The sequence below is a fragment of the Bos indicus x Bos taurus genome, chromosome 9, assembly GCF_003369695.1.
Source record: "Bos indicus x Bos taurus breed Angus x Brahman F1 hybrid chromosome 9, Bos_hybrid_MaternalHap_v2.0, whole genome shotgun sequence".
Taxonomy (NCBI): domain Eukaryota; kingdom Metazoa; phylum Chordata; class Mammalia; order Artiodactyla; family Bovidae; genus Bos; species Bos indicus x Bos taurus.
In genome coordinates, this window is record NC_040084.1 from 23,453,078 (window position 1) to 23,471,949 (window position 18,872).

The window sequence follows — 18,872 nt, forward strand, 5'->3', positions numbered from 1 at the left end:
TATACAGCTTCTCCATCTTTGGCTGCAAAGAATATAATCAATCTGATTTCGGTGTTGACCATCTGGTGATGTCCATGTGTAGAGTCTTCTCTTGTGTTGTTGCAAGAGGGTGTTTGCTATGACCAGTGCATTTTCTTGGCAAACCTCTATTAGTCTTTGCCCTGCTTCATTCCATACTCCAAGGCCAAATTTGCTTGTTACTCCAGGTGTTTCTTGACTTCCTACTTTTGCATTCCAGTCCCCTATAATGAAAAGGACATCTTATTTGGGTGTTAGTTCTAACAGGTCTTGTAGGAACTGTTCAACTTCAGCTTCTTCAGTGTTAAACTGGTTGGGGCATAGGCTTGGATTATTGTGATACTGAATTGTTTGCCTTGGAAACAAACAGAGATCATTCTGTCATTTTTGAGATTGCTTCCAAGTACTGCATTTCAGACTCTCTTGTTGACCATGATGGCTACTCCATTTCTTCCAAGGAATTCCTGTCCACAGTAGTACATATAATGGTCATCTGAGTTAAATTCACCCATTCCAGTCCATTTTAGTTCGCCGATTCCTAGAATATCGACGTTCACTCTTGCCATCTTCTGTCTGACCACCTCCAATTTACCTTGATTCATGGACCTAACATTCCAGGTTCCTATGCAATATTGCTCTTTACAGTATCGGACCTTGCTTCTATCACTGGCTACATCCACAACTGGGTATTGTTTTTGCTTTGGCTCCATCCCTTCATTCCTCCTGGAGTTATTTCTCCACTGATCTCCAGTAGCAACTGGGCACCTACTGACCTGGGGAGTTCCTCTTTCAGTATCCTATCATTTTGCCTTTTCATACTGTTCATGGGGTTCTCAAGGCAAGAATACTGAAGTGGTTTGCCATTCCCTTCTCCAGTGGACCACATTCTATCAGACCTCTCCACCATGACCCTCCCATCTTGGGTGGCCCCACATGGCATGGCCTAGTTTCATTGAGAAGCGCGCCGGCTGCAACAGACCACAAAGGGTGGCTAAAACAACAGAAATTCATTTTCTCACAATTCTAGAGGCTCAAAGTCCAAGACCAAGATTTCAGTTGGTAGGGCTGCTTACATTTCAAGGCTTCTCTCCCTGACTTGTAGATGCATATCTTCTCCCACTGAGTCCTAGTCTCTTCTTTTAAGGACACCAGTCATATTGGATTAGGGTCCATCCTAAAGATCTGATTTTACCTTAATTATCTCTTCAAAGATTTTATCTCCAAATATGCTTAAATTCAGATAAACGGGAAGTTAAAGCTTCAACATGTAATTTTAGGAAGGACACAATTCAGCCCATAACAATATACTTACACATATATAGTGTTACAATCAAAGAAGTTTGAAAGTATTTTAGAGGGCTCTGAATAGATGTTTTAAATGTATTTTAATATATTACAAGCTTTAGGGGCCCAACTGGAATATTATAATGGAGCCTTAGACCTCCTTCAGTTTCCAGGTCTTAATGAAACAGTCTAGAATTTAACTACTACTGGGCTACTCATAATGTAATCATGATATAACTCACATAATCATGTTTCTATGAACATGTAAGTACTCTTGCTAATGTACTTAAGCATTACCTGAATAGTAAAAATATAATAGTTGTTAGGTCTAGAGTTTGTTTATTTACATTGAACCTCTGATAATTATATTCCCATGTTTTTAGAGAACATTATCAATTACTATTTTGACTTTCCAAACTACCTGGTTAAACTACAGAAGCTTAAAGGCACAGTGTCTCCCTTGTCTTTAATTTCAAAGGCCTCAAGCATCTGAAACCAGTTTAGTTGATGGCTAACTTAGATATATCTTCAGGGTCTTTGTTTTAAATTCTCTAAATTCTTTAAATTGTTTTAAATTCTCTAAATTCATTTACAGCAACAATAATCCTTTGTTTTAAAATGTACTATACTACATACACTAAGTTAGATGGGTAAAAATTAGTATATAAGCCATAAAATATCTTAAATAGCCCTTTAAGTATACAAAAACCACACTGTATATTTAGGCCGCATGTCTAAAACAATTTCTTAACAATTTAGGGCACCAACAGTCCCAAATTAGTCCTGCTGAATTGCAACATGTCTGCTGATCAATTCTGGGTCCATACACTGCCAATGTGTTTGTTGAGTTGGCTTAGTAACATAAAATAAATAATGATGTAATAAATAGACCAAATCAGGCCACCTGGAGTCTGTAACATTATTTGATCATGTCAGTTTTGAAAACCATTGGAAAACAGTCCAAATACTTGTCTTGTCCGAGTCCTGATTACTTCCAAAGTCAAATATATTAAAGGCTGGTTTCACTGGACTCTAAATCTTTTATTTTTGCATTTCACTGCACTCACCCCAAAAAGTTTAACTCCCCAGGGCATACCTCTACCTTTCTCTCATAAACTTCCAAGCCTTTACACACTTGGAGCACAGTCCTGAGAAGCAAAAGGCTTTCCTTGTTCTTTTTCTCCACAGAGACATTCTTTAACCTCCACCTGGCTCTGTGAAAATCTATGAAGGATTGCAAAGGTCATCTGATGTCAGTCGAGTGCATTTACATGAATCCGAGACTAAAATGTAAATGTTTCACCCAGAGCTAAATATAGGGTTTTTTTTTTACTATAAAATTCATTAATTTAATAAGTAACACAATCATGCTCAATTTGCTAAATCAAAAATTCAAGAGAGAAGGGAGTAAAAAGTACACTAAAAACATAAGTACTTCATAATCTTTCTAGCTCTGAGTTCTAACTCTACATATAAAAATGTATCAATAATTAGTTGTAATAAAAACCTGTTTATAATATATAATTCAAGGACAACTAATATATACTCTTTAATATCTGAGCAAAGAGGTAAAACAGAAATCATATTACAATGGAAATGTAAGTACATTTAAAGCAAGAATCTTATTCATTGAATATCCCCTGTATCCAGAATATTACCTAGCATATAGTGGATTCTGAATAACTATGTTAAAATGTAAAAGAAATAAATGATATCATCACTCTATATTACAAAGAAAATAAATGAAGCCAGTTAAGAAAATCTCACTGAAATGAATTGGTGGCTTCACTTCTTCTAGACACAAAGCTTTAGAGGCTTCATTCTATTATTTCCTATTTCCACACTTGTCCAAAAGTTTGAAGGACATCAGAACACAAAATGAAAAATCTCAAAGCTATTCCTCTCTTCAACATTTTCTGTACTCCAGTCAGTCATATCCAGCTCTTTGCAACCCTATGGACTGTAGTCTGACAGGCTCCTCTGTCCAGGGGATTCTCCAGGCAAAAATTTTGGAGTGGGTTGCCACTCGCTTCTCCAGGGGATCTTCCTTACCTAGGGATCGAACCCAGATCTCCTGCACTGTAGGCAGATTCTTTACTGTCTCAACCACCAGCAAAGCCCATACTCCACATCACCAGTTCTTGAATCGAATTCATCCTTCTATTCATTAGAACACAACATTTTTTTGTTTTGTGCTATCCTGTGTTACCAAGGCCAACAGACAAATATGGAGGCATATGGCTGTACATCTTATGATTGCCTTCACATCCATAAGATTTCACATTAAATAATGTATCAGTTTCTCATACTGTCGAGGCAACTCGAGAGAACTGTGTGCTCAGTTGCTATCATGTCTGACTCTTTGGGACCCTATGGACTGTTGCCTGCCAGAATTCTCTGTCCATGGGATTTTCCAGGTAAGAATACTGGAGTGGATTGCCATTTCTTCCTCCAGAGGATCGGCCTCACACAGGGATCGAACTCATGTCTCCTGCATTGCATTAGCAGATGGATTGTTCACTATTGAGCCTCCTGGGAAGCCTATACTAGGTGAAAAATTTCTGAATGATTCATTCCAGTACAGTTTACACTGAAGAAAAAGAAGAGGTTTAAGGTACCTTTCCTTCATAGTCATCAGCCTTGTTTCTCTCTTTTTTCCCTACAACACATTCATCTGTGTCTTGGCATATCAAGACAAACATCTGCAAAAGCACATGCCCAGAAGCTCATTTCTCACATGTAAAAGTTAACAGGCTCACCAAAACTGACATAGATAAATCACCATCACTATCTTAAACTGGATCTAATTTACTTATAGGTCACATTTATCATTTCGTCTTAAAGATACAGAAGCCATGTAAACAACTTAATTGTAACACACCTATCAACTAGTGTTTTCTACCACTGCACGAAGAAATACAACTAAATAATAAGTTGGGAAATTAAAAAAATACGTGTGATTAGTTTTGTATGTAGAATTTTAACTCTGAAGAGTGATTTATGAAACATTATTTTATTATTGAAAATTCCTGAGAAAAAATTTGAAATACAACTGATCGAAATCAGAGGATATCCTTGAAAATTATAAACATTAAATGTTAAATCAGAGGACATATAACTCAGACAAAGATGAGCACCTCAAAAGCAATTTGGGCTATGGACAGAAAGATACTGAATCTCCTATGTGTGAGGCAGAAATGCTTCTCCACGTCCTACAAGGCAATCCTACCTGCAGTGATGCATACGTGAATATACAAACAGTGAGAACCAGACAGGATTATTACCAGTGAAGAAAGATTCTACTTCTCTAAGGTTTTTTTAACTTCTTCATTTCTTTCTTTCTTTATTGGATGTGTTGCACAGCTTATGTGTTCTTAGTTCCCTGACCAGCAATTGAACTTGAGTTCTCAGCAGTGAAAGGGTAGAATCCTAACCACTGGACTTCCCTTAAATTCTTTATTTTTTAATTCTGATCACATTTACTGTTAAATTCAATTTGTACCAAGATTAAGCACCTCTGAAAGGTTATCCAGCAAATAAATAAAATTTCATGGCATGCCCAGGCTTAAACCAAATTCCATCGTTTCTGACTATATGCCATTACACAATACAATATAATGGTATATGAAGTCAACTGAGCTTTAGCTTTCAATGTGAGTTTACTTTCAAGAAATTACACTAAAAAGGGTAAATGTCTTAGAATAATGCTCAAACTACCACTTTAAGACCTACCTGCTTTAAAAGTTGAGTTCTGTTTGAAAGACAAAAAACAGTTCTTAAACATGGTTCATTTATTCATTAAATATTTAATGTACATTGAGCAAAATTCTGTACTAAGGATTACAATGCCTGCCCTATGACAATCCAACTCAAATAAAAAATACACTATAGTAAATACTAAATGACATGCTACAATAGACTATATAAAAAACAAAGGTATTAAGTATGATAATAAAGACTCCTTAGGAGATTCTTCCCTAAAGAGAGAACTAAATCAACTAAATATTTTAATTGTAGGAATTACACACAGACAAAAGGTATTAAGTAAGAGATTCAGCAAATATATTTTAAGTGGAAAACTAAACTGAGGAACTAATGAGATAAATTTGGAGAAGACAGTAAACCTAATTGACAGATTGATTTTATGCTCAACATAATAGGAAAGAGATTAGAGGGGGCATCCCAGGTGGCACAATGGTAAAAAAAATTCTGCCTGCCAATACAGGAGACAGAAGAGATGTGGGTTCAATCCCTGGGTTGGGAAGATCCCCTAGAGGAGGAAATGGCAGTCCACTCCAGTAATCTGGCCTGGAAAATTCCATGGACAGAGGAGCCTGGAGGGCTGCAGCCCAAGGTACCCAAAGTCGGACACGACTGAGAACACACATCACATAATAGGAAATAATGCCACACAGCAAATACTCGGATAACAGAAGCAGAACGTGAAGAACATGCTAACTGACGAAGATATTTCTTTCACATCTACATGTAAGACAGACTATAACAATGAAAATAAAACCAGAAAAACTGTCTCAGTTACCCAAAGGTAAGGTGATGAAGGTCTGTGTGAGAGGCTTAGTGTAGCCAGCTGACAGGCTAGGTAGGGTGTTACAGGAGGAACATCTACTAGTGTTTCTTTGTAGCCAAAGTTACCGCAAAAACCAACAAAAATTCCTGGGCTAGAGGAAAACTTAAAGGCTCAGAGGTCTTCAAAGTAGGGTCCTTCAAGAAGATCCCACAGTTATAGTTTCAATGGTTCATCTGAAGATACTCTGTTATTTCCACGAGGACCACACAGTCTTAGGACTGTACAAGAGTAAAACTTATTCCATTAATCACGCCAAAGTCGGCCACCTGAATTTTAAGTCCAAATTGATACTATGCAATAAAATTCAATTACAAATTCAAAAAAGGTGTTTCTAACACATTAATGCCACCTACACCTTAATGCCTTTGGTGGAAGATCTCTGTGATACTATTATTCTTAAGTAGAAATTAATCCTTACTCATGAAGAGCACTGAAAATATGTCAAGATCATAAATTCTTGATGTAAACAGTAATGGCGTAATGACTCTTGCTCTGGGATTGCCTATTCCATCAACCCACTTGAAACAGGCACCCTCCTCAGCGACTTGAGGAAATTCAAACAGGTTATACCACTCATGTGATTCTTGTTAAGAGGCTACCCAGTACTTGGTCATGAATTATAGCAGGCAGGTACACAAGCAATAAATTGTTTTGTCACATCAAAATTTCCCTTTTTTCCTACCTAAAATAGGCCCCAACCTTTAGAATAAAAAGGAAGAAAAAAAATCAAGGTAGCAATTAAAATCATTGAGGAAAAAATAAGTGGGAAATATTTAAAACTTCATAATGCTTTATGACCAGAAATGCTAAGTAATTATAGATACGTAAAACTGCCTGTCATCATAAACATCAAAAAGAACTCACAGGAGCTAGAACTTATTAAATCAAAGAAACCACACGTCTTCGTGCCATTAATAACAATATACAAATTACCAGGCAACATAGTCGGGGAGAGGGGTGCTGAGTCCAGTTTTTGATGTTAAAAAGTGTCTAGTAAAGAGAATCCCAAAATGAACCAACAGGCTTCCGTGCTGACTGATGGCATTTTCCATATACCAAATTCAAAGGAAACGTCAAAAAGCACATCTTTACACAAAAGGAACCATCTGCAGACAAACCTGACTATAAAAAGAGGGTGAATGCTAAATAGCCAATAAGCAAATTTATACATGCCGAGGTGTTTTTTCATTTGAGAGAGATCTTGGGCGTTTAACCTGTGAAGAAAAAGGAAACGGATCTGAAAAGGGGTCTCTTGCACTGAATCGCCCTTTTAATGAAAAGGAGGGGAGGGCTTAGAAAATTCATTTCCAGAAGGCCCGATTCAAAAAAATCTGGCTCTCCCCACAGTCTAGGGCAGGGTGGTGCACCAGGCCACGCAGCGCCCGAGGCTGAAGCCACCCACCAGGCACGCTCCAGAAACCAAGAGGCCTTGACTTTCAGGTTGCTCACGTGACCCGCCACTCAGAGCACGTTTGCATCCAGGCTGGACCAGTAGGGCCACCTCGCTCCCACAGCAGCCTCCGGGGATCGGCACCCCAGAGCGGACCTCGTTATTTGGATTGGCACCCCGAGGCCCCAGCGGGCAGCCCACCTGCTACCCTCACAGACAACAACCGTTCACGCCCTTCGCTGCCACTCCTTTCTCTGCCCTGGCTCTGCTTTTGGAGAAGCAGAGAAGTATTTAAAAACAAGCTGTACATCTCCTGCGTTCCCCAAACGAGATGCCGAGGCGCCGAGCCAAACCCCCGGCCTCCCATCACGTTCCAGGGTACCCACACCCCAGCCCCCGGCGGCCCCTCCGTTAGGCCAGCGCCGAGGCTCGGGGTGGGGTGGGGTGCGGTGGGGGGTCGCCCCGCCGGTCTGCCTGCCCCGGGGGGCGTCCCGGGGGCCGCGGGCGGAGGGGCGAGGCGGCGTCCGCGGCGCCGCCGGGGGAGGGTCGGGGTGCTGTTGCCCGTGAGCCGGACGGAGTCGGGGACCGCGGAGGGGCAGGCGGGCTCACCTTGTTGAGGTGGGGGTTCCGGGTGACGGCGTAGCCGCGCTGGGGGGTGTGGCGGCGGCGAGGGGTCCGGGGCTCCATGGCTGGGGGCGAGCGTGCGCGGCAAGTGGGAGCGGGCCGGGCGGCGGATGCTGCCGGGACGCTGGCGCGGAGTGCGGCGGCAGCGGCGGCGGCGCGGAGAAAGGGCCGGCGGCCGGGGGGCGGGCGTGGGTGGCGAGAGGGGGTGGACGCGGCGGGAGGAGCCGGCGAGGAGCCGGTGTCCCCAGCCGGGCAGCCTGCGAGAAGCGCTGAGTCATGGTAGGCGATCTGGCGAGCGGCGAGCGAGGAGGAGGAGGAAAGCGAGGCCCGGGTGGCGCCGCTCCCTTCCACACACCCAGGGTCCCCCCGCTCGCCATGGGTTTACAGTCGCAACCGTCCCGGCCCATCCCTGCGTGCGGGACGTGCTTCCAATGGAGCACCTAAAGGGCAGGGGGCAAGGTCAGGCTCCCCGCCCGCCCTGGGGGTACCATCACCCCAGGCCGAGGTGTCCCCCGCAGCCGCAGCCGCGGGGAGGTTGAGAAAGGATGGGAAACCCAGAGCCTTGGGCGGAGGACGGCTGCCCAGGCACAGAGGTTGGGGGGCGGGGACAGGGGGGCTCTTTGCAAAAGACCTCAGCTGACCGATGACAATTAGACTTCATCTTTAATTCATCTAATTCATCTAAGCGTCTCCTATCAGACGCTTCCAAACTCCCTATTCACAATTCTGGATGCCTGCCAGGGCCGGAGGAAGCTTCCAACCTTGACCCAGAAAGCCTCGGCCCCGGGTAGAACTGGGAGAAAGGCCAGAGAGGAGAGTGCCATCCCTGGGAATTTTATTTTAATGCTTTCATTAAAAGACAAGGTGCAAATGTTAGATCCCAATGACCAGTCACGTTTTTCCTGTGAATGTTGTTCCTAAAAGTTCTGGAGACCAGGATGTTTAAGAACCTGCCTCTCTGAATGATGATAATAAAGCCCTCAATCTTTAAGGGCTTCAGTTTCTTCTTTGGTAAACCGAGAAAGTCAGAGTAAAAGACCTCCCAATGCTGGAATTCTGTTATTGATATTTATACTTTAAGTTTCAATGAATGTTGAAGTAGTCATATCACAGGCAAAAGGGGTGTCCAACACGGCACACACTAAAAGCTTTCTGGGCCCCAGTTTCCTTTTCAGTTAATAGGATGGCTGCTTTCTGCCCTGTTCCTACCTAATGACTGTATAAAAAGGTGTGTTTGGGATTCAGTATTTGATTTTATATCCCACTTCAGTATTCTTGCCTGGAGAATCCCATGGACAGAGGAGCCTGGCAAGCTATGGTCCATAGGGTTGCAAAGAGTCAGACACAACTGAAGCAACTTAGCACAACACAGCAACACATTTGATTTTATATATCCATAAACTAGACATTCACCAAAGAGTTTTATTTCTAATTCTGTTACTTTTCCTTACCAGAAGGATTTGTTACAGTAGTGTTTTTTGCCACACGTATATCCAGCAGTTTCTTAGTCCTGGCCTTTAAATTATCTAGAATCAGTTGCTTTTTAATAGGGAATATTTGTGTCACAGAATTCTTTTGATTCCTTGCATTTCAGTAAGACTTTTCACTGTGAGTTCTATAATACATAAGTAATTAACCCAGCAACATCTGAGAAGAAGGTACACTTTACAAAACTCATTCTCTTGAATTAACTCAGGCGCATTACAAGTAATTCATGGAAGACAAAAACAGTTCAATGACAGGCCTGGAAACAAAACAAGATACTGAAAAAGAGATAAAAATGTAAGTACAACAGAACCTTATTGTAACACAGCTCTTAGTACATAAATTTACACACATTAGCTGTCTAGTCCTAGTTCTGTGATATATTTACAGATAGAAAAGCTGATATAAATACAGAGTAGTCCCAAAGAGTGTGTGGGCTTATCCCCCAAGCCATTATTACCGAGGGATTACACGAGCCTGCCAGTGCAGGTAAAGTTCACATCTCTCTTCCACTACGTTTATTTCTCTCTTGAAAAGAGCTCCAACCCTCCACCCCTCTAGAGATGAGGCCTAGCTGGGGAAGCCGTTTTGTATATCCGTGTGCAGTACCAAAACTACTGGAGAGAACCTATTTTTCCACCTAAATGTCAACTAGGAAGGACACCAACTTTTTCAATCCTTTTTAAAGGTTGTAAAGTTAGGTTTTATTGCAAAAAACATGTAAAAAAAAAAAAACACCAAACAACAGAAAAAAAACTTGTTAGAATTTTCCTTGTGAGAAACTACAGTCACTCTACACACAGTTGATCAAAGAATGGGTGTGATTCACAAACAAGGGAGTAGAGTGTAGTTTCTAATGCTCTGTGAGAATACAAAATCAGATTTTTTGTTACCCAAGTTTGATGCACAATGAACTGTAATCATGTGTAAGTATGATTTCAGCATTCCTACCTAATGTTGTTGAGGTTTCACATAGAGAAAATTCAGGAAATACCTAACAGGACATGTAACATTTCAAATGTAACTTTCATGAGAATAAAAGATAATCTAACAGAAAAAAGATGTAGCTGTATGATGGTTTGTGATATTAAGTAAATGATTTTGTATTTCTTCACACAAAAACACATTCAGTTCAGTTCAGTTCAGTTGCTCAGTCGTGTCCGACTCTTTGCGACCCCATGAATTGCAGCACGCCAGGCCTCCCTGTCCATCACCAACTCCTAGAGTTCACTCAGACTCACGTCCATTGAGTCAGTGATGCCATCCAGCCATCTCATCCTCTGTCGTCCCCTTCTCCTCCTGCCCCCAATTCCATTACTGTTATGTAAAATAAGTTCCATTTTTTTTTTAAGTTGAATATCTTAACATGCCTGACTCTTGATTTGTTTCTGTATTAAGCAAAAAACTTTGACCTTTTAGGGTTCTAATTTTGTGGCTGACCCTACAAGCTCAGAATCAAAAGTAGGCAGCGGGGGGACTTCCCTGGTGGTTCAGTGGCTTAGACTCCTAATACAAGGAGGCCCAGGTTCAATTCCTGGTCAGAGAACTAGATCCCACATGTCGCAACTAAGAGTTCACATGCCAAAACAAAGATTGAAGACACCATGTGCTGCAACTAAGATATGGCGCAGCCAAGTAAATAAATATTTTTTAAAAAACAGACAGCTGACTCAAACGTGGCCAGCCCCAGTGTAACTGGCAACCATGGCGAGAGTTGACTTTTTACCTACATACTGCAGTGAGAACAGGACTTGAATAAGTGCTAACATGGAGGTGGCAACAGTTGACCTCTACCCATCCTAGGTGATCAGCTGGGACTCTAAGAAGATGACATGTTAACAAAAGAAAAAGAGTTTATCAACTAACACACACAGCACACATTATCCAGGAGAAAACTGAAATGAAGAGCGGCTAAAGCAAGTAGCCTAGAACTGCAGCCTATACATCATCTTCAACAAAGAACAAGAAGTTGGTAGAGAAATGACATAACAAAGGAAAGCTGTTTTAGGCTTCCAAGGGCAGCAAACTGTAGGAAGATAAATACATGAGAAGAAACTAATAGAATAAGATTTGTTTGCAGATTCTCCTGGTCCTCATATTTTGGGGTGACTTTACCTGACTCCAAGGAACCCCTGATGAACCAAGCTATTAGTTATTGGTATTTGAGTGTTATAGGTAAAATGGGTACGTGAGTCATTTCACTAGAAGGTTTTAAAGAGATGTACGCTTATTTTGGTGGTGGTTTAGTCACTAAGTCATGTTCGACTCTTGTGACCCCATGGACTGTAGCCCTCCAGGCTCCTCTGTCCATGGGATTTCCCAGGCAAGAATACTGGAGTGGGTTGCCATTCCATTCTCCAGGAGATCTTGCTGACCCAAGGATCAAACCCCTGTCTCCTGATTTGCAGGCAGATTCTTTACCAACTGAGCCACCAAGGAATCCTTGTACATTTATTTTAATCGATTCAAAAATAAAAGTCTATGCAAAAGCCCAGTCCTCTAAGGCAGTAGTCCCCAACCTTTTTGGCACCAGGGACCAGTTTCATGGAAGACATTTTTTCACAGACTGGGATGGGGGGATGGCTTCAGGATGATTCATGCACATTACATATATTGTATACTTTATTTCTGTTACTACATCAGCTCAGGCATTAGATCCTGGAGATTGGGAAACCCTGCTCTAGGGGGACCCTACAGAATGTCTAGAGCTCCATAGAAGACAAATTTTTTGAAGAAAGTAATATCCCTCTTTATTAACCCCTAAAAAGCATTATCTCTACTGTTAGGAATAATATAATACCACTTCATTCTTATTATATATTACAATCATTAAATATATATGAAAACATATATAAAAATACAAATGCTGCATGCCGACTTCATAATTTTGGGGTAAATCCATAGACTGAGTCAGAACATGCATACATCATTTATAGCTTAACTGTTCATTTATACCTGAAAAAGTTTTCATTAAGCACACTAATAATTTTCAAATGATGTAATAAAAATGTGCTTGCAGTATTTGGCTGAATTACATTTGGGAAAAAGAAGCTAGCTGTTTCACCTATTTCAATACTAGTATGCTTTGGATCATATTATACATGTACAGAAACTTAGAAGATCATAAATCTCTCAAAAGAAGACATTATTTAGTCTGTGTCACTGGTATGTATGTATCTGTAAAACATTTTAACACTGCAAACATCAGAAGTTTCAAGATGGGGCACTGGAAAAGGTATATACTCTACTACAATGATGCTGAATACTTCTTCACAATGCTTCTTCATGATGTCAATCAACTGGAAGTGGGAGTTTATCAAAGAGTTGCTTGATAGCCATCATTTCTTGGTGACATGAACTGGGTTTTTCAGGTTACATTGGCTGGGTTTACCAATGTTTTTAACTTTTCTACAGTAAGAGAACTGACCATTAGAGCAACTTAAAGGTAGTAATCTCCATGACCCTGAAGACAGAAACGTCTCTATTAGCACCACTGTTAGGACCCTTGTTGGAAGTCAGCAACTGAACGCAGTGATACCTGCCAGTTTCTGCTGAGTGCTAACAGTGGTGGACAAAGATAAAGCTCCTACCTGATACTGGATGCTTGGGGCTAGTGCACTGGGACGACCCAGAGGGATGGTATGGGGTGGGAGGAGGAGGAGGGTTCAGGATGCGGAACACATGTATACCTGTGGCGGATTCATTTCGATATTTGGCAAAACTAATACAATTATGTAAAGTTTAAAAATAAAAAAAAATAAAAAAAATAAAAGCTCCTACCTGAAAAAGGCCCACCCAAAACAATAATCTTAAAAGGAATGAAGGAATACTCTTCTTCACCTCTTGCTCTATCAAAGCTTTTACAATTTCTGCTGCCTGTTTAATTCCAAGTTTATCCTCCTGTTGAATCAAGCCCAATAATATCAAACCAAGAAGGCACAGCCATGTTCACATTTAATGTAACAGATTAACAGACACATGCAGGTAGGTGTATTTGATATGTGAACTTCTGATACCGGCAAAGGCTTCTTGCCCACCCCCACCCTGTATCTCCCCATCCATGCAGGAAAATCACAGCAGTGGGCTTTCTGGGGTGAGCAGGGTGAAGAACCAAGCAGACACACCTAAGGCTGGAAAGAAAGCATGGTCGGGCCTCCTGCAGCCCCAGGTTAAAAATCAAGGATCTAGGCCAGTGGTTTTCAATCTTTTTCCCATATTGGAATCCCCTGGGGAGATTTAAAAACACTCTTGACTGGACCCAGAGTTGTTAATTTCATTGGTCTGGGTGGTAACTTTAGCACCAGGATTCTGTGCTCCAAGGTCCCCAGGTGATCCTAATTTGCAGCCAAATTAGAATTCCAGACCCCTGGTTTAGAAGAATGTTTATCACACTTTTGCTTGCATCAGAATCAGTTGCAAGGCTCCTTAAAGCAGGGCCCCACCCCCAGAGTCTTTGATTCATAAAGTGGGAGGTAGAGCTCCAAAATTTGCATTTCTAACAAGATCCCAGGTGATGATATTGATGGTAGCTAAGGGACCACATTTTGAGAACCAATGGTCTAGAGCAGCGTTATCCAAAAGTAATGTGAGCTGTATATATAGTTTAAAGATTTCCAAGTAGCCAAGTTTTTTAAAAGTAAAAAAAAAAAGTTGAATTTTATTTTCATCATATATTTTATTTAACCTAATACTATATCCAAAATATGAGTATGTCAATTTGTTATCAATGTAAAATTAATGACATGTTTTACATTTTTCTTTTGTACTGTCTTTGAAATCTAATGTGTATTTTATACATAAAGCACATCTCAATTCTGACACCAAATTCTTATCAGAAGTACTTGTTCTCTACTTAAATTTTATAAAATTTACAGTTGAAATGATAGATGCATATACCCAAGTTGCTGCAAACATACTTGAGCTTTTTAAAAACTAAATTGAGTTTTATATTTGAATTAAAATCTTCTTTTCCATACTTGAAAAATCTAAGACTACTTGGTCTACTGAAGGTTAACCATTAACATTTCCTACCTGGGACTTACCAGGTAGTCCAGGATTGGGACTTCATCTTTCAGGGCCGGGGTTATAGTTTCAGTCCCTGGTCAGGGAGCAAAGATCCCACTTGCCTTGCAGCCAAAAAAACCAAAACATCAAACAGAAGCAATACTGTAACAAATTCAATGGAGACTTTAAAAATGGTTCACATAAAAAACAAAACAAAAAAACATTACTTATTTGTATAGGCAGTTTCCAAATTGGTATTGAATTATGTTCCTAAAGTTCAAGTGTAAGTCAATGATTTAGAAATCATATTGCATTTTTCATAGCCATAATACAACAAATGCTTCCATGCTAGTTTTAAAAGCCCGTGCATTCACACTTAGACACCCAGTCATGTCCAACTCTTTGCTACCCTTTGGGTTGTAGCCTGCCAGCTCCTCTGTCCAGGCAAGAATACTGGAGTGGATTGCCATTTCCTTCTCCCCTTAAAAGCCCATTAACACATAATGTTGGAAATATCATACAAAGAAGAAAAGAGTCTTCCTAAAGTTTTTTAAAAATAAAATATTTCTGAATAAAATGTCTGACAAGTTCCAATTTAATATTCCACGAGTAGAGTTATCTATCTACCCTGGGGAAATACAATAATAATATAAACATTTGTTTCTCAGTAGATATGAACTATATCATTTGCTTTAAAAGGCAGAATCAACTCTAGCACATCTGGTTTGAAATAATAATTGTTCTATCTCACTACATACATAAAGGGCATTCCTACAACCTGGGCCTTAAAAACCCCACAGGAATATTCCCAAATGCGAAATATAGTTCAGATTTTCTATCCTAAAATTAAAAATAAAGACTAGTTCTAAATTTAAATCCTCTTGCTCAAAATTCTCCAACGGCAACCACCTCACTCCTAGTAGAAGCCAAAGTCATTAGCTGACCCATAAGGCCCCATAGAAACTGTTTCAGTCCCTTTATCTCTGTGGCTTTATTACATTTATCTCCCCACTCCTCTTTCCTGTTGTTCTAACTGACTATGACTGTCTTACTTTTCCCCAAACAGAATACACACATCCCTGCCTCGTGGCCTTTGCTCTTGCTAGTCCTCCTCTGGAGCACTTGTCCCCTACATATCTACATGGTTTCCTCAGTCCCTTCAAGTCTTTGCTCAAGTGTCATTTGTCATCTGAGGCCTTCACTAACCATGCCATGGAATACAGCAATTACTATTCTTCCTTTACACATCTTCCTTACTCTCTATAGGTCCTCCTTACTTTTCTCCACAGAACTTTTTATATTTAAATATAATATGCAATTCACTTATATGAATGCTCACATGTCAACTCCATAACAATGGTGATTTTACATCTTTTGGTCTTTTCTGTGACACCTATCACTTCTTTGTTCCAGAACTCCACATAAACAACTTTTCTAACATATTTCATGATCTATTTATTCATACACACTTTTCTGTCATGAATATTTATTTGACTATCTTCTTTAAGTCTTCAGCATAAAGGGCATAGATCCTTTCCTCTTTGGCAAAAGATTTATCTAGAAATAATTAATGAGCCACCAGAATTGGACATAGAAAATTCAACATTTAAAATAATCCTTGGTTTTCAAACTGTTCTTGAAAAATTTGCTTACTATATTCCTACAGAATGGCATAAATTTGATTGAGACTGTTCTCTGATGAATACTCATTTGGATTGTACCATTGTATAATGTTTTAGCACCTTGTAAAATTATATATACTGTCAATAAAATTTCCGTGCATTAATAGCATATATTGTATTGTTTGGCTTCCCTGGTGGCTCAGTTGGTAAAGAGTCTGCCTGCAATGCAAGAGATGTGGGTTCAATCCCTGGGTCGGGAAAATCCCCTGGATAAAGAAATGGCAACCCACTCCAATATTCTTGCCTAGAGAATTCTATGGACAGATGAGCCTGGAGGGCTACAGTCCATGGGGTCACAAAGAGTCAGACATGATTGAGTGACTAACACACACACAGGTGACTCAAGTGGTAAAGAATCCAGCTACTAATGTAGGAGATGCAGGAGACATGGGCTTAATCCCTGGGGTGGAAAGACCTTCCTGGAGTAGGAAATGGCAACCCACTCCAGTATTCTTGCCTGGGAAGTTCCATGGACAGAGGAGCCTGGTGGGCTACAGTCCATGGGGTCACAAAGAGTTGGACAAGACTGAGCACACACACATATTTACTGTATTATTTACAACGTAAATTTATATATATTATGAAAAAGACCCAGCTCAATATTTTTGCTATTCATTTTCATTGAATTAATATTTTACTACTTCCTTACATTTGCTTTACTCAACCTAGATAAAAACTACCTCCCATCATTGTCAAGAATAAATCTATATCATTGCTTCCAGTGAAAAGAGGGTAGGTTAGAGTAGTTGACAGCTGTCCAGACACTTCTCTTTGTCTTTCTCTGTTCAAGTACTCTCAGGCTCTCTCCACGGGGACTCTCATTCTGGGTTAATTTGGGTCCTCACGGCATGGCAGCCTCAGGGCAGTCAAACTGCTTATTTGGAGATTGAAGACTTCCAGCACAAGTATTCCAGAGTAGAAAAAAAAAGCTCTTCCTTTTGATTATTTACCCTTGTCCCTTCTCCAGACTCTCTTGATGTAGTCACAGAAACCTATCTCAATGGGAAAAGTGCCAAAGCCACACTGGAAGAAGAGCATGTAGACAGGAGATTTGCTGCAACCATTTGGGAAATACAACCTGCCACATAGGAGCGTGAAGAAATCCATTAGACTCCTGGTTCCCATCACTTTTTTTAGGGTACTAGATCATCTAAAATATGCAGTGGGTGGTACATAACTTGATACATACAAGTTATTGACACTGATTGAAAATGTGCATAAGGAAACAAGTTGAGAAAAATTTATTCCAGAAAAGTAAACTAGAGGCTAAGCCATACTTCAGTTTAGATACAGACCCCAACCCTTACTCTATCTTCAGTATATCAGATGTTGGAGTCACCGATCATTATCGTGAATACAAGATTTCAAAATGCTTTCTAAAATTGTTTTCAATGTGATTTAATGTGGTATATTTTCTTCTAATATTTTGAAAAATGACGGTTTATAGAAAATATACACATTAGTGCCAGAATATTAAATTAGCTATAATACACTATTCTGCTGCTGCTGCTAAGTCGCTTCAGTCGTGTCCGACTCTGTGCAACCCCATAGACGGCAGCCCACCAGGCTCCCGTCCCTGGGATTCTCCAGGCAAGAACACTGGAGTGGGTTGCCATTTCCTTCTCCAGTGCATGAAAGTGAGAAGTGAAAGTGAAGCCGCTCAGTTGCGTCCGACTTTTTGCGACCCCATGGACTGTAGCCTTCCAGGCTCCTCCGTCCATGGGATTTTCCAGGCAAGAGTACTGGAATGGGTTGCCATTTCCTTCTCCATACAATATTCTACAATACTTTAATTATCTTAAGTAGTTAGGAGGTTACTAAATGAGGCTCATTTCATAGACTGTTAACAAGCAGCAGTGAAAGAATTATTTATTAGAAACCAAAGATATTGGGGTCTATTAGGAACCATGTATTGGTTTAACTGTAGTAAGAATATCATATTAAAAGTAATACTGGGCATGTCCCTGGTGGCCCAGTGGATGGACTTCACCTTCCAATGCAGGGTGGCAGGTTCAAACCCTGGTTGGAGAGCTAAGATCCCACATGACTCAGAGTTAAAAAACCAAAACATGAAGCAGAAGCAGTATTGTAACAAATTCAACAAAGACTTAAACCCTGACTTTAAAGAGTTGAAATTCAGCCTACTAAGGCCAGGGTCTACCTTTAAAACACAAAAAGTAATACTGAATACTAAATGGATAGAGTTTTTTTTTTTTAACTTGGAAAACTCTGCTCCCAAATTGTTGATGATTTGTTTTAGTTTATGGTTCTGTAATGTATGAAGTTTGTATAAAGAGTACATATTACTTTTACATTCAGAAAAAAACAAAACTTTAAACTTTGGAACATACCCAGTGGGTATCTATAATTAAAACAATATACTGTACAATTTTAGGAATCTCAATTTTCTTCTTTGTTCCAAAGGTAAATTGAGACAACAGTTTGGCATTATACCACATTACAGTATGGATACCTGAAATCTCTGCTTGCCAGGAGGCACTAAAGCCAGCCACATAATGCGACTCTGAGACAAGGAGGATAAATTTCATAATACCCTCCTCTGCCAAACACCTGTGTGGATCCACCCTACTTGTCTAACTTTGAAAAAGCTGGACTAAAAACAAGCCAAAAAAAATAAGGATTCAAATTTAAAGTTAAAAAGCTGTGTAGAAAGGTAACCATTTTTTATAACACTATATATTGAATTTACCAGTTAACCCTGACTCACCTAAATAACAGATTAGCACAGAATTAAGTGAACAAATAATTGATTTCAAATATAACATGAGGTTCTATA

At 40.1% G+C, this 18,872-nt stretch overlaps 1 protein-coding gene across 1 annotated transcript in view; it reads right to left on the minus strand.

Moving 5' to 3' along the window:
• Window positions 1–8,067, minus strand: part of ME1 (malic enzyme 1) — a 224,529-nt gene extending 216,462 nt beyond the window's left edge. Inside the window, exon 1 of the mRNA XM_027551016.1 lies at window positions 7,890–8,067. Coding sequence (XP_027406817.1) covers window positions 7,890–7,967 — 78 coding nt within the window. The 5' untranslated portion in view covers window positions 7,968–8,067. The remainder of the gene's footprint in view (window positions 1–7,889) is intronic.
• Window positions 8,068–18,872: the final 10,805 nt, after the last annotated feature.